The sequence below is a fragment of the Solanum lycopersicum genome, chromosome 3, assembly GCF_036512215.1.
Source record: "Solanum lycopersicum chromosome 3, SLM_r2.1".
Taxonomy (NCBI): domain Eukaryota; kingdom Viridiplantae; phylum Streptophyta; class Magnoliopsida; order Solanales; family Solanaceae; genus Solanum; species Solanum lycopersicum.
The window spans coordinates 57,991,692-58,009,360 of NC_090802.1; the positions used below are offsets into that span (position 1 = coordinate 57,991,692).

At 33.3% G+C, this 17,669-nt stretch overlaps 5 protein-coding genes across 5 annotated transcripts; all 5 read right to left on the reverse strand.

Moving 5' to 3' along the window:
- Positions 1-124: 124 nt before the first annotated feature.
- Lemir (miraculin) lies at positions 125-1,202 on the reverse strand. The gene has a single exon (NM_001320392.1). The coding sequence runs from the start codon at positions 928-930 to the stop codon at positions 313-315; it is 618 nt and encodes a 205-aa protein (NP_001307321.1). The 5' UTR covers positions 931-1,202; the 3' UTR covers positions 125-312.
- A 1,060-nt stretch (positions 1,203-2,262) lies between these two features.
- LOC101258627 (pentatricopeptide repeat-containing protein At2g22410, mitochondrial-like) lies at positions 2,263-3,864 on the reverse strand. The gene has a single exon (XM_004234294.3). It carries the CDS (start codon positions 3,862-3,864, stop codon positions 2,263-2,265), a length of 1,602 nt encoding a protein of 533 aa, XP_004234342.1.
- A 360-nt stretch (positions 3,865-4,224) lies between these two features.
- Positions 4,225-5,924, reverse strand: LOC104646138 (uncharacterized). Its single transcript, XM_010319260.4, has 2 exons — positions 4,746-5,924; positions 4,225-4,475 (listed from the first exon to the last, which is right to left on the reverse strand). Exons 1-2 carry the CDS (start codon positions 5,899-5,901, stop codon positions 4,366-4,368), a joined length of 1,266 nt encoding a protein of 421 aa, XP_010317562.1. The 5' UTR covers positions 5,902-5,924; the 3' UTR covers positions 4,225-4,365.
- Positions 5,925-12,121: 6,197 nt separating this feature from the next.
- LOC138337090 (pentatricopeptide repeat-containing protein At2g22410, mitochondrial-like) lies at positions 12,122-14,064 on the reverse strand. Its single transcript, XM_069296004.1, has 5 exons — positions 14,041-14,064; positions 13,555-13,786; positions 13,232-13,490; positions 12,444-13,143; positions 12,122-12,328 (listed from the first exon to the last, which is right to left on the reverse strand). The coding sequence occupies exons 1-5, from the start codon at positions 14,062-14,064 to the stop codon at positions 12,122-12,124; spliced, it is 1,422 nt and encodes a 473-aa protein (XP_069152105.1).
- Positions 14,065-14,381: 317 nt separating this feature from the next.
- Positions 14,382-16,091, reverse strand: LOC104646134 (putative F-box/kelch-repeat protein At1g20790). The gene is made up of 2 exons (XM_010319252.4): positions 14,920-16,091; positions 14,382-14,650 (listed from the first exon to the last, which is right to left on the reverse strand). Exons 1-2 carry the CDS (start codon positions 16,070-16,072, stop codon positions 14,523-14,525), a joined length of 1,281 nt encoding a protein of 426 aa, XP_010317554.2. The 5' UTR covers positions 16,073-16,091; the 3' UTR covers positions 14,382-14,522.
- Positions 16,092-17,669: the final 1,578 nt, after the last annotated feature.

Sequence of the window (17,669 nt, forward strand, 5' to 3'; positions counted from 1 at the left end):
AGTTGAAGTTTCGGCGATTTTGTATAAATAAGTTTCTTTTTCCTTATCTAAGCTTTCATCGTAACAAATCTGCAGAAAGAGAAAGTAAAGCATGCACTCTTTGCATGGGAAATAAGAGACGGCATTTACTGTACAATATGTAGTATTAGAAGCTCCTCATATTAATCAAAAGAGTACAATGCATGAAATTGGTAAATTGTTTATTTTTCAACGTTGGAAGCTGATGCTTCTCTTATTACAACTACAATTAATCACAATACCAGACATATAAGTTACTAAGAGTAGTTTGTTTGTTGAAGACTTGACTAGCCTCTAAGCTTTCTTAAACATGACCTTAAATGGGACATCACTCAAAGCCAAACGTCTAACTCCATCCTGAATGAATATGCCAATATCTCTACAAATGACTTTGCAGAAATCACATACTGTAGGACAATATAGCAGCTTATAATCGCGATCGTATTTCTCAATCTTGAACCAATTACTTATAGTTTCCACACCAGGGTTTCCTTGATCTCCACCAAGCGTAATAAAGTATTGTCCTGTTGTTTCATCAAAGTCATCTAGCTTCCATTGTGTTGTTTGAACACAAATAGAATTTGCTGAAAAAATGATGTTTAAATCAGTCGATTCGCGAATCACACCTTTCTTTGGATCAACGGGTGTGAATGTCAATGGGAGGCCTTGATCAATCTCATTATGTTCTTGGACAACAGCATCAAGTGGACACATTTTATCACCAATACTGTCCATGGTGAGTCCACCACCTCTGCCACGTACCACCGGTAAAATGTAGTAATCGACGCCTGTACGGAGTATCTTTCCATCAATGTCGACTACTTCCGGTGGGGATTCAGCAGCTGAGGAGAGTAAAGAGTTAAAAGAGATGGCTAAAATGAGGAAGGGAAAGAAAAGTTGGTTGATCTTCATTTTGAGGTTTGTTCTTTGGTATGTGGAGTTAATATGATAATGTTTGTGAATGGATTGAAGGTTTTGTTGAGGTTTTATAGGTGTGGGGAAATTAAGTAGTGCACATGGCCATGGGATCAAAATATTGAAAGACAATTTTTCTTCTTCGTGTTGTGTTTGACTTTCACATGATCCCAAATTTCTAATTTTAGATCAATATAACTTACTATTCTTTGACAAAACTTTGCTTTACGGCACGTTATGGAAAATTATGCAACTACTTTTTCCCTCTAGCTTCATTTTACTTATAAAATAGCATAATATGGATATTTTTTTGTCCAAGTTTCAACGTTCAAAAGGTCAAACTTTCAACATCATTTATTGGAGTTACATGTTGGCCCCCTAGTTCTGCTACAATTCTACTTATTGACAATTTTATTATTGAGATTAGATCATGCATTAGCTAAGCATGATAATTAAATAATGTGGATAAGATGATGTGGATGCACCTCACATGAAGTGTCAAAGAAAATCTCTTAAAGTATCAATCAAAGAGAAGAAAATGGAAGTTTCTTACTTGTACTGCGGCATAGGGGCTGCTGTAAACTCTAATTTTTGAAAAAGAAAAAAATAGAAGAGAAAGAAAGAACAATGATCAGAATCTCCTCTCTGGCAAGATGTAATAGTTTTGTTTCCTTTTACAAATGAACGAGTCAATTTGTGCGTGCCTCGATTAATTCTAGAGTTACCTAATGCCTCTCACTAATACTAGTATCGAGTAAGTCCGTCCACCAAAGTTTGGACATGTCTTGGACATTTGGGGCTGAGTTAGACCTAAATGTCATATCTTTAAATGATATAAGAGCCAGGTCACTTTTCGGGCTCCAATTGATCTTGGGCGTGAAGGGGTTATTAGAGTGGATTAGAGTTCCCACATAGGTTATGACATTTTTATATGGATTTAGGCAATTCTCACCTTATCTAGCTTCTAGAGATGAGTTACACCCAAGTGTCATATCTTTACGAATAGAAATCACCTGCTGATCTGATTATAGTAGTGTTGTCATCAATAATGCCAGAAATACATTGATTGAGTGAAGTCACAGGGTGGAGAAGAAGAGAACATAAAAATCGAAAATTTATAACAACACAAAGTGCAACAAATGTATTTGCACATTGCCAAAGATAATCAATTAACCGAGGAACACTTCCTGCATTGTGTTTATCTACCACAATTAAACAGCGTCTCCCATAGTTAAAAGAACTCGTACCGGAACTTTTTCTTGAAGCTTTTGTCCTTCGTCATAAATCACACCAGAATCCAGGGCAGAAAATTGTATTGCTACCAAAAGACTACAATTCTGCAGGAGTAGCAAAAAGTTTTGATTGCTTTAGAATTGTATCTAACACCCTGTAAATACCATCATAGACATGTTGTCTGGAAGGTTCGGCCATAAATTCATGAAGAATTCCGTTAATTTCAATCCAACTACAACCAGGCTTTTTCTTGATTCTTTGATCTCTCATCATCTTCACAGTCCTGGAAGCATGTTCCAACATATTACCAGAGTTGTACAAATTCCATAGCAGTACATACACCCCGTCATCGTGAGGTTCTAGTTCAAGTGCTTTCCCGGCAGCCATTTCAGCTAATTCCAAATTTCTATTCATGACAGAAGCACTCAGAAGTGATCTCCATATGACAGCATCTGGATTCATTGGCATTTGTTGAATTAACCGCACTGCTTCATCCAAATGACCAGCACGGCCAAGGAGGTCCACCAGACATCCATAATGTTCTATCTTAGTTGCACAACTAACATCATTCTTCAGCCGGTTGAATAATTCTTTGCCCTCGTTAACTAATCCAGCATGGCTACAAGCAGATAGAACTGAGAGGTAAGTTATCTCATTAGCAGTCACACCAGATTCCAACATCTCATCAAAAAACTCGAGGGCATTTCTTCCTCTACTGTGAAGTGCCAATCCTAAAATCATACTAGTCCACGAGAAAGCATCCTTCTTTATCATTCCCCTAAAAATCATCATAGCAAAATCAAGATCCCCACTTTTAGCATACATATCAATCAGGGCATTATTTACGCCAACATCCATAGCAGAACCAGCTACCTTGTTTACATATCCATGAATAGACCTTCCAAAATCCAGAGCTCCAATATCAGCACAACCAGATAACACAGCAACTATTGTAATTGAGGTCGGGCTATCATCACCTTCCTCCCTCATTCTCTTAAACAGTTCCAATGCCCAAACCGGTTCTTTACCACGTACACATCCCACAATCATCACAGTCCACGAGATGGCATTCCTGTAGGACATTTCCTCAAACAACTTCCAAGCAGACTCGATTTCCCCAGAAACTACAAACCCATTGAGCAAACTTGTCCAAGTAGCTATATCCTTAACATGCATACTATCGAATACACGTCGAGCCAACAAGATTCTCTCCGTGCGGCTATACATATCGATCAGAGCATTACCCACAATAGGTTCAGGTCGATTAAGAAATTTATAGACCATAGCATGCACCGTTTTGCCATTACACAGGTCTCGCGTGCGTGCACAAGCTGAGAGAGCTGCAACTATGGAATGGGAATCAGGTTTTAGAGAAGTTGAAACCAGTAAGCTAGTGAACAGACAAAACGCTTTAGTGGGATGTTGTAATTGCAAATGCAGAGACAAAAGACAACTCCAGGAGACAATATCTGGTTGGGGAATTTGATCAAACACCTTATGGGCAGCAACTGGTTTGTTCAGTTTGGCATATACGTTAAGCAATTTGCAGGCAAAAGATTGATGAGATTGGGTTAAGAGACCCAATGTGATGGATTGAGCATGAATTTGCTTGATTAAATTCTCATGGTTTATACATTTGTCTAGTAGCCGTTTCAAAGTTGTAACATTTACTAACAGTTTCTCACTGTTTTGAAACATCAAGTTACCTACACTTCAATATTATGTCCGTTCACTCACAGTTGCATTTTACTAAGCAGAATATTGAGATAACAAAGTTTCGACATTATTATATTAAAGATTTGGAACATTAATATCCTATTAAGATGGAATAATATTAAGCCTTAAGTATGCTTGGAGGTTGATTAACTATAAATATAACCAACATAAATCCAGTTAGTTTTGTTCTAAAAACTTTGGAACAAAATAAAAACAGCACATCTGACTATGCTTGACTAACAATGCAAATTTTGAATGGTATAATTAGCAGATATCTTCCCCGCCCGTTGCTAAATTTATTTATTTATTATATTGCAATTCATCAACTGAAATGTGCAAATATAAAGAAAGAAATAGTTTTTTTTTTAATTCAAAATGCATATAGGAAATGTCTATTACAATAGTTAATTATGCCCTCAATCTCCCAGAGATAACAAATTGAAGTCTTCTTTGAAGATAGTGAAGGGCAGAAAGCCATGTTTATTACACTATTTCTTCTTCTCCTCCTTCTCCTGCCGCTGCTCCTTCTTCTTCTTCTCCCTCTGACAACGATGATGATGATGATGATGATGAACTTTCTTGGAAGGGAATATCTGGGCAAAGTTGTATACAAAATTTGATAAGAATTAAAAATGATTAAGACTTGTTTCAAGTAAAAAATCAGACCTACAAATTAGGAAACACTACCAAAGTCGAACAAAGAAGGCACACAATGTGTCTTATGTAAATGTCCATTTATCTCAGTTGACATGTTTTTAACTTTTAAACATAAATTTGAAAGGAATAGTGAATCCTGACCTTAATTCTCATTTAAGGCATCACAAAGAAGTAAAATACAAAATTCAGCGGAAACAAACTGGTACCTTCGATGATAAATCTTCTGATGTCATCCAAATTTGCATCGATAAGCTCCTGATCATCAGCATCTATATCATCAGAGGGTGTGTGATGGGCACTAGCTAACGTTGGATGGAAGTAATACATTAGAGAATTAACTCCGTGCAACACTGCAGCATGTTCGTACCCATTGATATTAGTATTATGCTCGTATAGATCATAATTCAGTGTCAAGGGACGTTGTACCAGAAAAGACACTTGCTTGTTTTCGATCCATAATGGGAAGCCATGAATAAAGCCTTGTGGACCTAAAATAAAGTTGGCAAATTTGTGGGAAACCGTCCAACGTCTCTTTGTACTGCAATAAGTAGCAATGACTATGTGCATTCTGTAAGCGCATACAAGGGTAAGTGAACCTTGCACCTTCCCTAGCCATTTACTCTGACCAATCAAAATCTTACCATAGGTGTGATCAAAATTATCAAGAAACTCAGGACGGTCAATTAGTATAGCCTCTTCTTTGTTTGTATCAAAAGCTAAAACACTACCGTCCTTTCTAAGGAAATACAGAGAACCGCGCCAATAAACAGCTTGACTACCAAAAGCTAAATATTGGACAGTATTGGTTCTCAGTTGGATTTCTCGCCACAAGCGAGGTTGCTCTGATGAAAGTAGGTGAAATTTGTATAACATGTTGGAATTTTCAAAAAAGCTACTGACGGTTACCAATTTGTATTGATTCGGATTCGGGTAATCAACCGCTAGACTTATTTTTCCTCTACCATTTGGATAGGGCGCCATTGGGTATGGTATCAATTGGTGCTCTCCAGTCACGGGATTAAAAACACAGTAACGACTAACTAGATGAAAGTCAATGAGAATGAGACCATTACATGAGGCCAATATATTCATATAATCAGGTGTACTCGACTCAAATTGAGTGATTGGGTTTAAGGAGATTTTGTTGAATCTTCTTCGTGCTCCTTCACCATATTCTGTATAGATGAGTTGTGTAGAAGTGTTTTTATGACGTTGGAGCAATAATTGGGCAAACTCAGAATTAGAAATCATACTTTTAAAATTCTGGTTTAAAAGTTTACATTGAACCACACAATTCAAGGGCAAGCGGGAGAAGATTTCCCCAAAGACATCTATCTTAGATTCCATAACATTATCTGCCATTTTATTCTTCTAAACTATTTTTGTTACGTTGGAATTTTTTGTTTAAAAGAAAAGAGTCCTATTTATATAATACAGCCATTACTACAACTAAATGGTGTGTCTTTTAGACGAAAAATTGTAATTTAAATGAAAGGTTCTGTTGTTTCGTTCTTTTATGAAAGGATGTGTTGTTTCATTCAATTTGGGTAAAACTCATTCAATTTGGCTAAAACCAACTCCAACGTAACTTTTACGGTGAACAAGAACTAATATCAAGTTTGAATTAAAACACAATTAAACAACACAACTTTTGTTGATTAAATTGATAGATGTAAGACTGCCCTTATAAGAAACTAGAAAGGTTGAATTTTGTTATTGACCACATAAAACCACATGATCTCTGTTCAGGTTGTGAACTAGTTCCTGAGTAAGCGACATTATCAGAAATAGGTTTACCTTTGGAAAAAAAACGAACCGATTAGATGAAAATAATCTTGTTTATTTTCTTGGAGAGCAAGCAATTTAGAAATGATCTGAGAAATAAAGATACTTTACTATGGGCCTAAAATCAGGAGTGTATCTCATTTTCTTTTCTTTCTTATTTTAAATTTAGCCAATTTGCAGAGTTATATCACTTATCAACTTATGAATAATTTGAGTGTTAGAATTTCATATCCATTATTGTATTGATGTGTCAATATGTACAGATCAATTCCACAACTATGCATACTTGAAGGGATTTATGGAGTCCTAATATGGAGAATTTATCAATGAGGTAGAAAGTGACAGGTTCTTCATAATTGTTATAAAAAAAAATTGATTCTTCTATATCACATATTTGGACCTTTTGATTCATCTATCACAATTTTTTTGACCTTGAATCAATGTTTCTTTTATGGACAGAAACCTAAGGGAAAATGGAGCTTCGAATTCGGCGGGTGATTATTAGGTGGATTCGAGTTTGGGTTGGGATTTGATTGGTTTAGATTAATTAAATTTTTAACGAACCACAGGCTGCCACATATTAAATGAAACTCTAATTTTATATGTTAACAGAGTTGTTTGTGGTAAGGGTATTATAGGGTCGTAACGATTGACGTTAGGAGTATTATAGAATTAATTGGTCAACGGAGGATATTTTTTTACCAATTTCAATAGTTTAAGGATATTTTAGGATCTTTTCCGTTTTTATTATTTATTTTGAGAAATGATTTAAATTTAAAACTATCACATTAAGCAATTTAATAAAACAAATATTTAATAATTTTACTTTGAGAGAGTTATTAAAAATAAGGGTAAATATAAGTCAAATGATTAACATCGAGAGTATTTTTGAGTCAAAAAGTGAACGTCAGGGGTATTTTAGCATTGATGGATAGATGGGGATTATTTTGTACCAATTAAATACTTAAGGGACATTTTAAACCCTTCTTAGCTAATAGAATGGATGAGCTATATAGAATTTCTTTATGACTTTGATAATGAGGATGAAAATCATACTTTAATATATTTGGATAGAAATTTATATTGAATAACAATCTTCAAAGGCAAACTGGGGATAACCTTCCCTAAAAGTATATCGTCCTGCAATTCCATAACATATGTAGTTATTTTCTTCTCTTCTGTTATCTCGTTTGATATGTTTTTGAAATTTTGTTTAAATAAAGAATTTTATTTAAAGGAAGAGGAAGAAAGAGGTTGGTGTCTTTTTAAATGAAAGAGTGTCTTTGGAAACCACTTGTTTTATTTGAATTTAATAACTAATTAATGTTAACTTTTATTGAGAATATATTTCTTCGGTTAAATAATAATTATTTTAAATAAAAGAAAAATTTAAAAAAACTGAAACGATGTGTCTTTCATTCTCTAGTTATCACTAATTTTCCACTAATGTGCATTTGAAGAGATTCAACATTATTAATTAACGGTTAATATACTCTCCGTTTCTCTCCATCCAACTTTGCTGGTCCAAATTTACTTTGGAACATCTTTTAAAAAATAATAATAACAAATAGATAATTTTAGTATATATTATAAGGCATTAATTTAAAAATGAATAATATTTAATAGCAAAGATAAAATAAACACAAAATAATAAATTATTTCTTTCCAAACTAGACAAGTAAAGTTGATCATATACTTGCCGGATAAAGATGGACGGATGAAAAGTAATTAATACTAAATGTTTTTACTTTTTACTATTAATCAGAATGTTAGTTTTATATTTGTATACCATAAAAAAGTTATATAGTAGGAGTAGTAGTATATGATCGAAGGCCAAAGCTATCACTTTAATTAATTTCTACGAATAGTAAAGTGCAGCACCTAACAATCTAAGGTTGAAAAGATTATTATTTCAATGGAAATAAAAATTAAAGCGCAATATAAAAAGATATATCGAATGAATAAAACCATAAGTATTGTCATTTATTTTGATCGATTGTACATCTTTCATGATCTTTGTTCATAACGGTAAAATTTTCATTTAGTTTGATTGATTGTATTGAATTCTTTCATGAGCCTTAAATTCCTATTTGTAAAGATTGTCATTTATATTAATTGATTGTAATGATTTTTTCCCCTATATTAATAGCCATTCAATAATGTATACTGCTAGTGAAAGGAAACAATTATTGATATTATTATCTTAATGTATCTGAGTTTCCTTTTGATTATTTTTCTTGACACATTGCAATGGCATATAGCTTTCCACACAATGCATCATTTCCGAAAAAATGTCGCTATAACATTTACGAATGGCGATACTAAAATCTTTCATTTATTGGAATTCATCACTTGAAATGTGCAAAAAAAAGAAAGAAGTTTAGTTCAAAACGCATAACGTCTATTATAATATTACCAATGCCGCCCTCAATCTCCTTAGTCGTCTCTCAGAAATAACAAATTGAATCACGTTTGAAGATAGTGAAGGACAGAAAGTCGCGTTTATTACAGTATCAAATGCTAGAATACTACCATCATCTCTGAGCCAATACAGAGAATCGAGCCAATAAACAGATGGACTACCGTAGGCTAAACATATGAAAGTATTGGTTCTCAGTTGAATTTCACGCCACAAGCCAGGTCTCTCCGATGAAAGTATATGAAATTTGTAGTACAAGTTAATGTTAATTTATTTCTTAGTAACCATCCGTTTTATTTGAATTCAACAGCTACTTAACATTAACTTATTTCTTAGTAACCATCCGTTTTATTTGAATCCATCTGCTACTTAATGTTAACTTATTTCTTAGTAACCATCCGTTTTATTTGAATCCAACGGCTACTTAACATTAACTTTCACTGGAAATATATTTCTTAATAACCACCCGTTTTATTTGGATCCAACGGCTACTTAACGTTAACTTTTACTGAGAATATGTTTCTAAGTGATCATCCATTTTATTTGAATCCAAAGGCTACTTAATGTTAACTTTTATAGAGAATATATTTATTTTGTTTAAATGGTAATCTATATCTATATATATATCTATATTATCTTAAAAATATGAACTCCTAACTTGAATGTTAAATTACTATAATATTCCTAACTTATGTTGTGACTTTTTTGATAAGTTGCGATTTTCTCAAAAGGGTTGTGAATTTTTCAAAGAGTTGTGACTTTTCAATCAGTGTGACTTTTTCAATGGTTGTGACTTTTTCGATGAGTTGTGACTTTTACGATAAATTGTGACTTTCAAAGGGATGTGACTTTTTAAGTTGTGATTTTTCCAAAGGATTGTAATTTCTTGGAAAGGTCATGATTTTACAAAAAAAAACTTGTTCACATTATTCTTTATTGACTATAAATAGAGGAGCTTCCCCTCATTTTTCGACCACAATTTGTTTTATAATCTTCTATTTTTTCTCTTCTTACATTTTTAATTTTTTTTTGTGTGATTTATTCTCGATTAGTGAGTTTGAAGTTTAGCAGAATATGAGGTATCACAATTTTGATGAAGTATATGGTTCTATTCTAAGAGGGTATATTCCCACCCTTGAGTATTTGAGGAAAATAATTATTTTTTTGCTTAATATATACATTAGTATGTAATGTTCTAATATATGAAGTTAACATTATTTATATTCTTTGTTATAATATTATGAATTCTATATACATTAATTATATTTATTTTTCATCTTTCTTTATATTAGCTCTTGACCAATAATTTTTCATATTATTATACTGCCCTATATATGTGATAATATCGTGTTGTTATTTTTTCATTGACGAATCATGCTTAGTTGAATATATTGAAAATGTTTACAAGTATATGGACTATATCTTTATTTGGTGTAAGATGAACAAGTGATTGTACGTATGATTTCAAAGATAGAATATATTCTTAAATTTTAATTTTTTGTTTATTCTTTAAAAAAAAGTTTCTAAGTTAATTATGAAAAGTAAGATGACTATGTAAGATGACTATCTTTGATTTATGTACACAATCAATTGAGAAGTCAAATATATGAGAGTCAACAACGTAAGAAAGTATGTCCTCTATTATGTTTTAACTTATAAAATATAAATTAATATATAAAAAATAATTCTGAAAGATAAAAATGTAGTTGTTCTATTCACATGTTCCTATAACATCTAAACAGTTTAACGTAAAATATATACAAGTGCAAAGCACATCTTGTTAGATGACAAGAAAAATACGCAACAAATATCGTCTTTATGATAATATTAGTGAAATATGAGTCTATAACTAATTACATGATTGAACCTCATCAAATTCAAATAAATATGTACAATATTACATTTAACTAATAAAAGTTTTCATTGACTATCTTTATTAGTTCGTGTAAATAGGAAATATATATATATATATATATATATATATATATATATATATATGACGATCCACATTAAATATTCACAAAAAGTAATTATAATATTATTTTGTGCAAAATTTACTATTCAAATTTTCACTTAGATTTTCTAAAATAATATAATCACGTGGAACGCAAGTGTATAAAACTTAGTTATTTTAAATGAAGAAGGGTTTTCTTTGGTTACCGCTAATTTTATTTAGATGCACAGTGATATATGGAAGTTGGTGAAAAAAGATTTTCCATTCTTTGAGAACTCACCATAATTTTCCATTAATGTGCATTTAAAGAGGTTCAGCATTATTATTATCATAATAATTAATAGTTATTGTGCTCTTTCCGTCCAGCCATATTTGTTCAAATCTACTTAGAACGTCTTTATAACAATAATAATAATAATAATATAGATATACCATCCCTATAAATTACAAGTCATTAAAATATTGAAAATGAATAGTGTTTGATAGCAAGGATAAAATAAACACAAAATGATAACTTATTAATCTTCAATTAAAATCATCTCTTCACTCATTTGTAAATTACTTTATATAATTATAGAGCATACTCTTGAAGTTGCATTTCAATGTAAAGAGTTTTAAAGGTAGAATTGATAATCCTAAACTTCCCCATACTTTATTGTCAACAAATAAATTGTTACCATCAATATGTTGGCTGAAAATTGTAGGCATCTGAGTTATGGCATGAAATCCAACTGAGAGCCGATACTTTCAGCTCTTTGGTCTTTAATTCTGTATAAGTAACAGTAGTGTTCTAGCTTTTAATACGAAGAAAGAGAAGGCTATACTAATTAATTGACGGTATTGAGTTTATATCATTGTGTTTGCTTCCATTGTAAAAATTTGAATGGTCGTGATGGCACACCATGATCAATAAACTCACGATATTTAATTAGTATACCTCTTTTTTCTTTGTATGAAAAGCAAGAACACTACCTTCACTTCTGATAGTTTAAAAAAAAATATTAATTAGAACCGAAAGTATTGGTTCTCAGTTGGATTTCACACCATAAAAAGATGAAGCTAAGGATCATGATCATGCAGTAGAGGATCTGAAAATTACTTGATCTACTTGAGATATCGTATGCATCAAAATATATGATGCTTAATTAGCCCTAACTCTTTCGTTGGACGATTGTTGTTTAGTTCTATTAATTCCCAATATATATATAAGTGGATGAAGAAACTCTTAGCTAGTCCATTATCTGTGTATATTTCAGCTCAATATAGACTGCTTGAATGAAAAATATGCACATACTTTGTCCTCTTTTTTTATAGAACAAGTAGCTAATATCAATAAAAGCCATTTAATGTATACTCCAAGACCCAAGTCAATGCCTGTGTTTTATAAATTGAGGAGTAGAAAGTGCCTAATCTTCAAGAAAATATTAGAATATAATTACGATTACATCTGTTCGAACAAGTGCTGCATCAAATATATGACAGGGGTGATAGATATAGCGCACCAGGGCTAACTCAACCTCAAAAGCGGGGAACATTTCCCAAGTCCATATAAGAAGACCAAAGGATCCATCCCCTGATGTGAGAAAGGGGTCTTTCATGTGGAATGAGAAATATAGGAACTCCAGTATATCCTATATTGAATCAGTGAATTTACAGAGAAAAGATGGGGAGTTGACTCAAATAGAACAGTTCTGGTTAGTCAGCCCAACTCTTGATTAAGAAAAAGATTAGTTGATATGTCCTTACCTTGCACCAGAAGTTTGTGACTTTTTCAAGAGCTTCTGCAAAAAGTTTTGATTGCTTTAGAATTGTATCTAACACCCTGTAAATACCATCATAGACATGTTGTCTGGAAGGTTCGGCCATAAATTCATGAAGAATTCCGTTAATTTCAATCCAACTACAACCAGGCTTTTTCTTGATTCTTTGATCTCTCATCATCTTCACAGTCCTGGAAGCATGTTCCAACATATTACCAGAGTTGTACAAATTCCATAGTAGTACATACACCCCGTCATCGTGAGGTTCTAGTTCAAGTGCTTTCCCGGCAGCCATTTCAGCTAATTCCAAATTTCTATTCATGACAGAAGCACTCAGAAGTGATCTCCATATGACAGCATCTGGTTTCATTGGCATTTGTTGAATTAACCGCACTGCTTCATCCAAATGACCAGCACGGCCAAGGAGGTCCACCAGACATCCATAATGTTCTATCTTAGTTGCACAACTAACATCATTCTTCAGCCGGTTGAATAATTCTTTGCCCTTGTTAACTAATCCAGCATGGCTACAAGCAGATAGAACTGAGAGGTAAGTAATCTCATTTGCAGTCACACCAGATTCCAACATCTCATCAAAAAACTCGAGGGCATTTCTTCCTCTACTGTGAAGTGCCAATCCTAAAATCATACTAGTCCACGAGAAAGCATCCTTCTTTATCATTCCCCTAAAAATCATCATAGCAAAATCAAGATCCCCACTTTTAGCATACATATCAATCAGGGCATTATTTACGCCAACATCCATAGCAGAACCAGCTGGTATTGTTTACATATCCATGAATAGACCTTCCAAAATCCAGAGCTCCAATATCAGCACAACCAGATAACACAGCAACTATTGTAATTGAGGTCAGGCTATCATCACCTTCCTCCCTCATTCTCTTAAACAGTTCCAATGCCCAAACCGGTTCTTTACCACGTACACATCCCACAATCATCACAGTCCACGAGATGGCATTCCTGTAGGACATTTCCTCAAACAACTTCCAAGCAGACTCGATTTCCCCAGAAACTACAAACCCATTGAGCAAACTAGTCCAAGTAGCTATATCCTTAACATGCATACTATCGAATACACGTCGAACCAACAAGATTCTCTCCGTGCGGCTTATACATATCGATCAGAGCATTATCCACAATAGGTTCAGGTCGATTAAGAAATTTATAGACCATAGCATGCACCGTTTTGCCATTACACAGGTCTCCCGTGCGGGCACAAGCTGAGAGTGCTGCAACAATGGAATGCGAATCAGGTTTTAAAGAAGTTGAAACCAGTAAGCTAGTGAACAGATAAAACGCTTTAGTGGGCTGTTGTAATTGCAAATACAGAGACAAAAGACAACTCCAGGAGACAATATCTGGTTGGGGAATTTGATCAAACACCTAATGGGCAGCAACTGGTTTGTTCAGTTTGGCATATATGTTAAGCAATTTGCAGGCAAAAGATTGATGAGATTGGGTTAAGAGACCCAATGTGATGGATTGAGCATGAATTTGCTTTATCAAATTCTCATGGTTTATACATATATCTAGTAGCCGTTTCAAAGTTGTAACATTACTACCAGTTTCTCACTGTTTTGAAACATCAAATTACCTACACTTCAATACTATGTCCGTTCACTCACAGTTTCATTTTACTAAGCAGAATATTGAGATAACAAAGTTTTGACATTATTATATTAAAGATTTGGAACATTAATATCCTATTAAGATGGAATAATATTAAGCCTTAAGTATGCTTGGAGGTTGATTAACTATAAATATAACCAACATAAATCCAGTTACATCTGACGATGCTTGACTAACAATGCAAATTTTGAATGGTATAATTAGCAGATATCTTCCCCGCCCGTTGCTAAATTTATTTATTATATTGCAATTCATCAACTGAAATGTGCAAATATAAAGAAAGAAATAGTTTTTTTAATTCAAAATGCATATAGGAAACAACGTCTATTACAATAGTTAATTATGCCCTCAATCTCCCAGAGATAACAAATTGAAGTCTTCTTTGAAGATAGTGAAGGGCAGAAAGCCATGTTTATTACACTATTTCTTCTTCTCCTCCTTCTGCTGCCGCTGCTGCTTCTTCTTCTTCTCCTTCTTCTTCTTCTCCCTCTGACGACGACGATGATGATGATTCAGATGAACTTTCTTCTGGGAAGGGAATATCTGGGCAAAGTTGTATACAAAATTTGATAAGAATTAGAAATGATTAAGACTTTTTTCAAGTAAAAAATTAGACCTACAAATTAGGAAACACCACCAAAGTCGAACAAAGAAGGCACACAATGTGTCTATGTAAATGTCCATTTATCTCAGTTGACATGTTTTTAACTTTTAAATATAGATTTGAAAGGAATAGTGAATCCTGACCTTAAGTCTCATTTAAGGCATCACAAAGAAGTAAAATACAAAATTCAGCGGAAACAAACTGGTACCTTCGATGATAAATCTTCTGATGTCATCCAAATTTGCATCGATAAGCTCCTGATCATCAGCATCTATATCATCAGAGGGTGTGTGATGGGCACTAGCTAACGTTGGATGGAAGTAATACATTAGAGAATTAACTCCGTGCAACACTGCAGCATGTTCGTACCCATTGATATTAATATTATGCTCGTATAGATCATAATTCAGTGTCAAGGGACGTTGTACCAGAAAAGACACATGCTTGTTTTCGATCCATAATGGGAAGCCATGAATAAAGCCTTGCGGACCTAAAATAAAGTTGGCAAATTTGTGGGAAACCGTCCAACGTCTCTTTGTACTGCCATAAGTAGCAATGACTATGTGCATTCTGTAAACGCATACAAGGGTAAGTAAACCTTGCGCCTTCCCTAGCCATTTACTCTGACCAATCAAAATTTTACCATAGGTGAGATCAAAATTATCAAGAAACTCAGGACGGTCAATTAGTATAGCCTCTTCTTTATTCGTATCAAAAGCTAAAACACTACCGTCCGTTCTAAGGAAATACAGAGAACCGCGCCAATAAACAGCTCGACTACCATAAGCTAAAGATTGGACATTATTGGTTCTCAGTTGGATTTCTCGCCACAAGCCAGGTTGCTCCGATGAAAGTAGGTGAAATTTGTATAACCTGTAGGAATTTTCAAAAAAGCTACTGACGGTTACCAATTTGTATTGATCTGGATTCGGGTAATCAACCGCTAGACCTATTTTTCCTATACCATTTGGATAGGGCATTGGGTATGGTATCAATTGGTGCTCTCCAGTCACGGGATTAAAAACACAGTAACGACTGACTAGTTCAAAGTCAATGAGAATGAGACCATTACATGAGGCCAATATATCCATATAATCAGGTATACTCGACTCAAGTTGAGTGATTGGGTTTAAGGAGAATTTGTTGAATCTTCTTCGTGCTCCTCCATCATATTCTGTATAGATGAGTTGTGTAGAAGTGTTTTTATGACGTTGGAGCAATAATTGGGCAAACTCAGAATTAGAAATCATACTTCTAAAATTCTGGTTTAAAAGTTTACATTGAACCACACAATTCAAGGGCAAGCGGGAGAAGATCTCCCCAAAGACATCTATCTTAGATTCCATAACATTATCTGCCATTTTATTCTTCTAAACTATTTTTGTTACGTTGGAATTTTTTGTTTAAAAGAAAAGAGTCCTATTTATATAATACAGCCGTTACTACAACTAAATGGTGTGTCTTTTAGACGAAAAAATGTAATTTAAATGAAAGGGTCTGTTGTTTCGTTCTTCTGTGAAAGGATGTGTTGTTTCATTCAATTTGGTTAAAAACAACTCTAACGTAACTTTTACAGTGAAGAAGAATTAATATCCTGTACAACAACCGTCTACAAAAACTCTCGTTCTTCTCGGAACTCATGTGATCAAGTTTAACTTAAAACACAATTAAACAACACAACTTTTGTTGATCAAAATTGATAGAATGTAAGACTGCCCTAATAAGAAACTAGGAAGGTTGATTTTTGTTATTGACCACATGATCTCTGTTCAGGTTGTGAACTAGTTCCTGAGTAAGCGACATTATCAGAAATAGGTTTACCTTTGGGGAAAAAAAACGAACCCGATTAGATGAAAATAATCTTGTTTATTTTCTTGGAGAGCAAGCAATTTAGAAATGATCTGAGAAATAAAGATACTTTACTATGGGCCTAAAAATGAAAAGTGTATCTCATTTTCTTTTCTTTCTTATTTTAAATTTAGCCAATTTTGCGGAGTTATATCACTTTTCGACTTATGAATAATTTGAGTGTTAGCATTTCATATCCATTATTGTATTGATGCTGAAAGGATGTGTGAATATGTCCAGATCAACTATGCATACTTAAAGGGATTTCTTGGAGTCCTAATATGGAGAAATTATCAATGAGGTAGAAAGTGACAGGTTCTTCATAATTGTTATAAAAAAAATTGATTCTTCTATATCACATATTTGGACCTTTTGATTCATCTATCACAATTTTTTGACCTTGAATCAATGTTTCTTTTATGGACAGAAACACAAGGGAAAATGGAGCTTCGAGGTTCGGCGGGTGATTATTAGGTGGATTCGAGTTTGGGTTGGGATTTGATTCGTTCAGATTAATTAAATTTTCAACGAACCACAGGCTGCCACATATTAAATGAAAACTCGAATTTTATATGTTGACAGAGTTGTTTGTGGTAAGGGTATTATAGGGTCGTAACGATTGACGTCAGGAGTATTATAGAATCAATAGGTCAATGGAGCGTATTTTTGTACCAATTCCAATAGTTTAAAGATATTTTAGACGCTTTTCCGTTTTTATTATTTATTTTGAGAATGGTTTAAATTTGGAACTATCACATTAAGCAATATAATAAAATAAATATTTAATAATTTTACTTTGAGAGAGCTATTAAAAATAAGGGCAAATATAAGTCAAAGGATTAACATTGAAAGTATTTTTGAGTCAAAAGGTGAACATTAAGAATATTTTAGCATCGATGGATAGATAGGGATTATTTTGTACCAATTAAATACTTTAAGGGACATTTTAAACTCTTCTTAGCTAATAGAATAGATGAGCTGTGTAGAATTTCTTTATGACTTTAATAATCAACATGAGAATCATACGTTTAAGATATTTGGATAGAAATTTACATTGAATAACAAACTTCAAAGGCAAACTGGAGATAGCCTTCCCTATAAGTATATCGT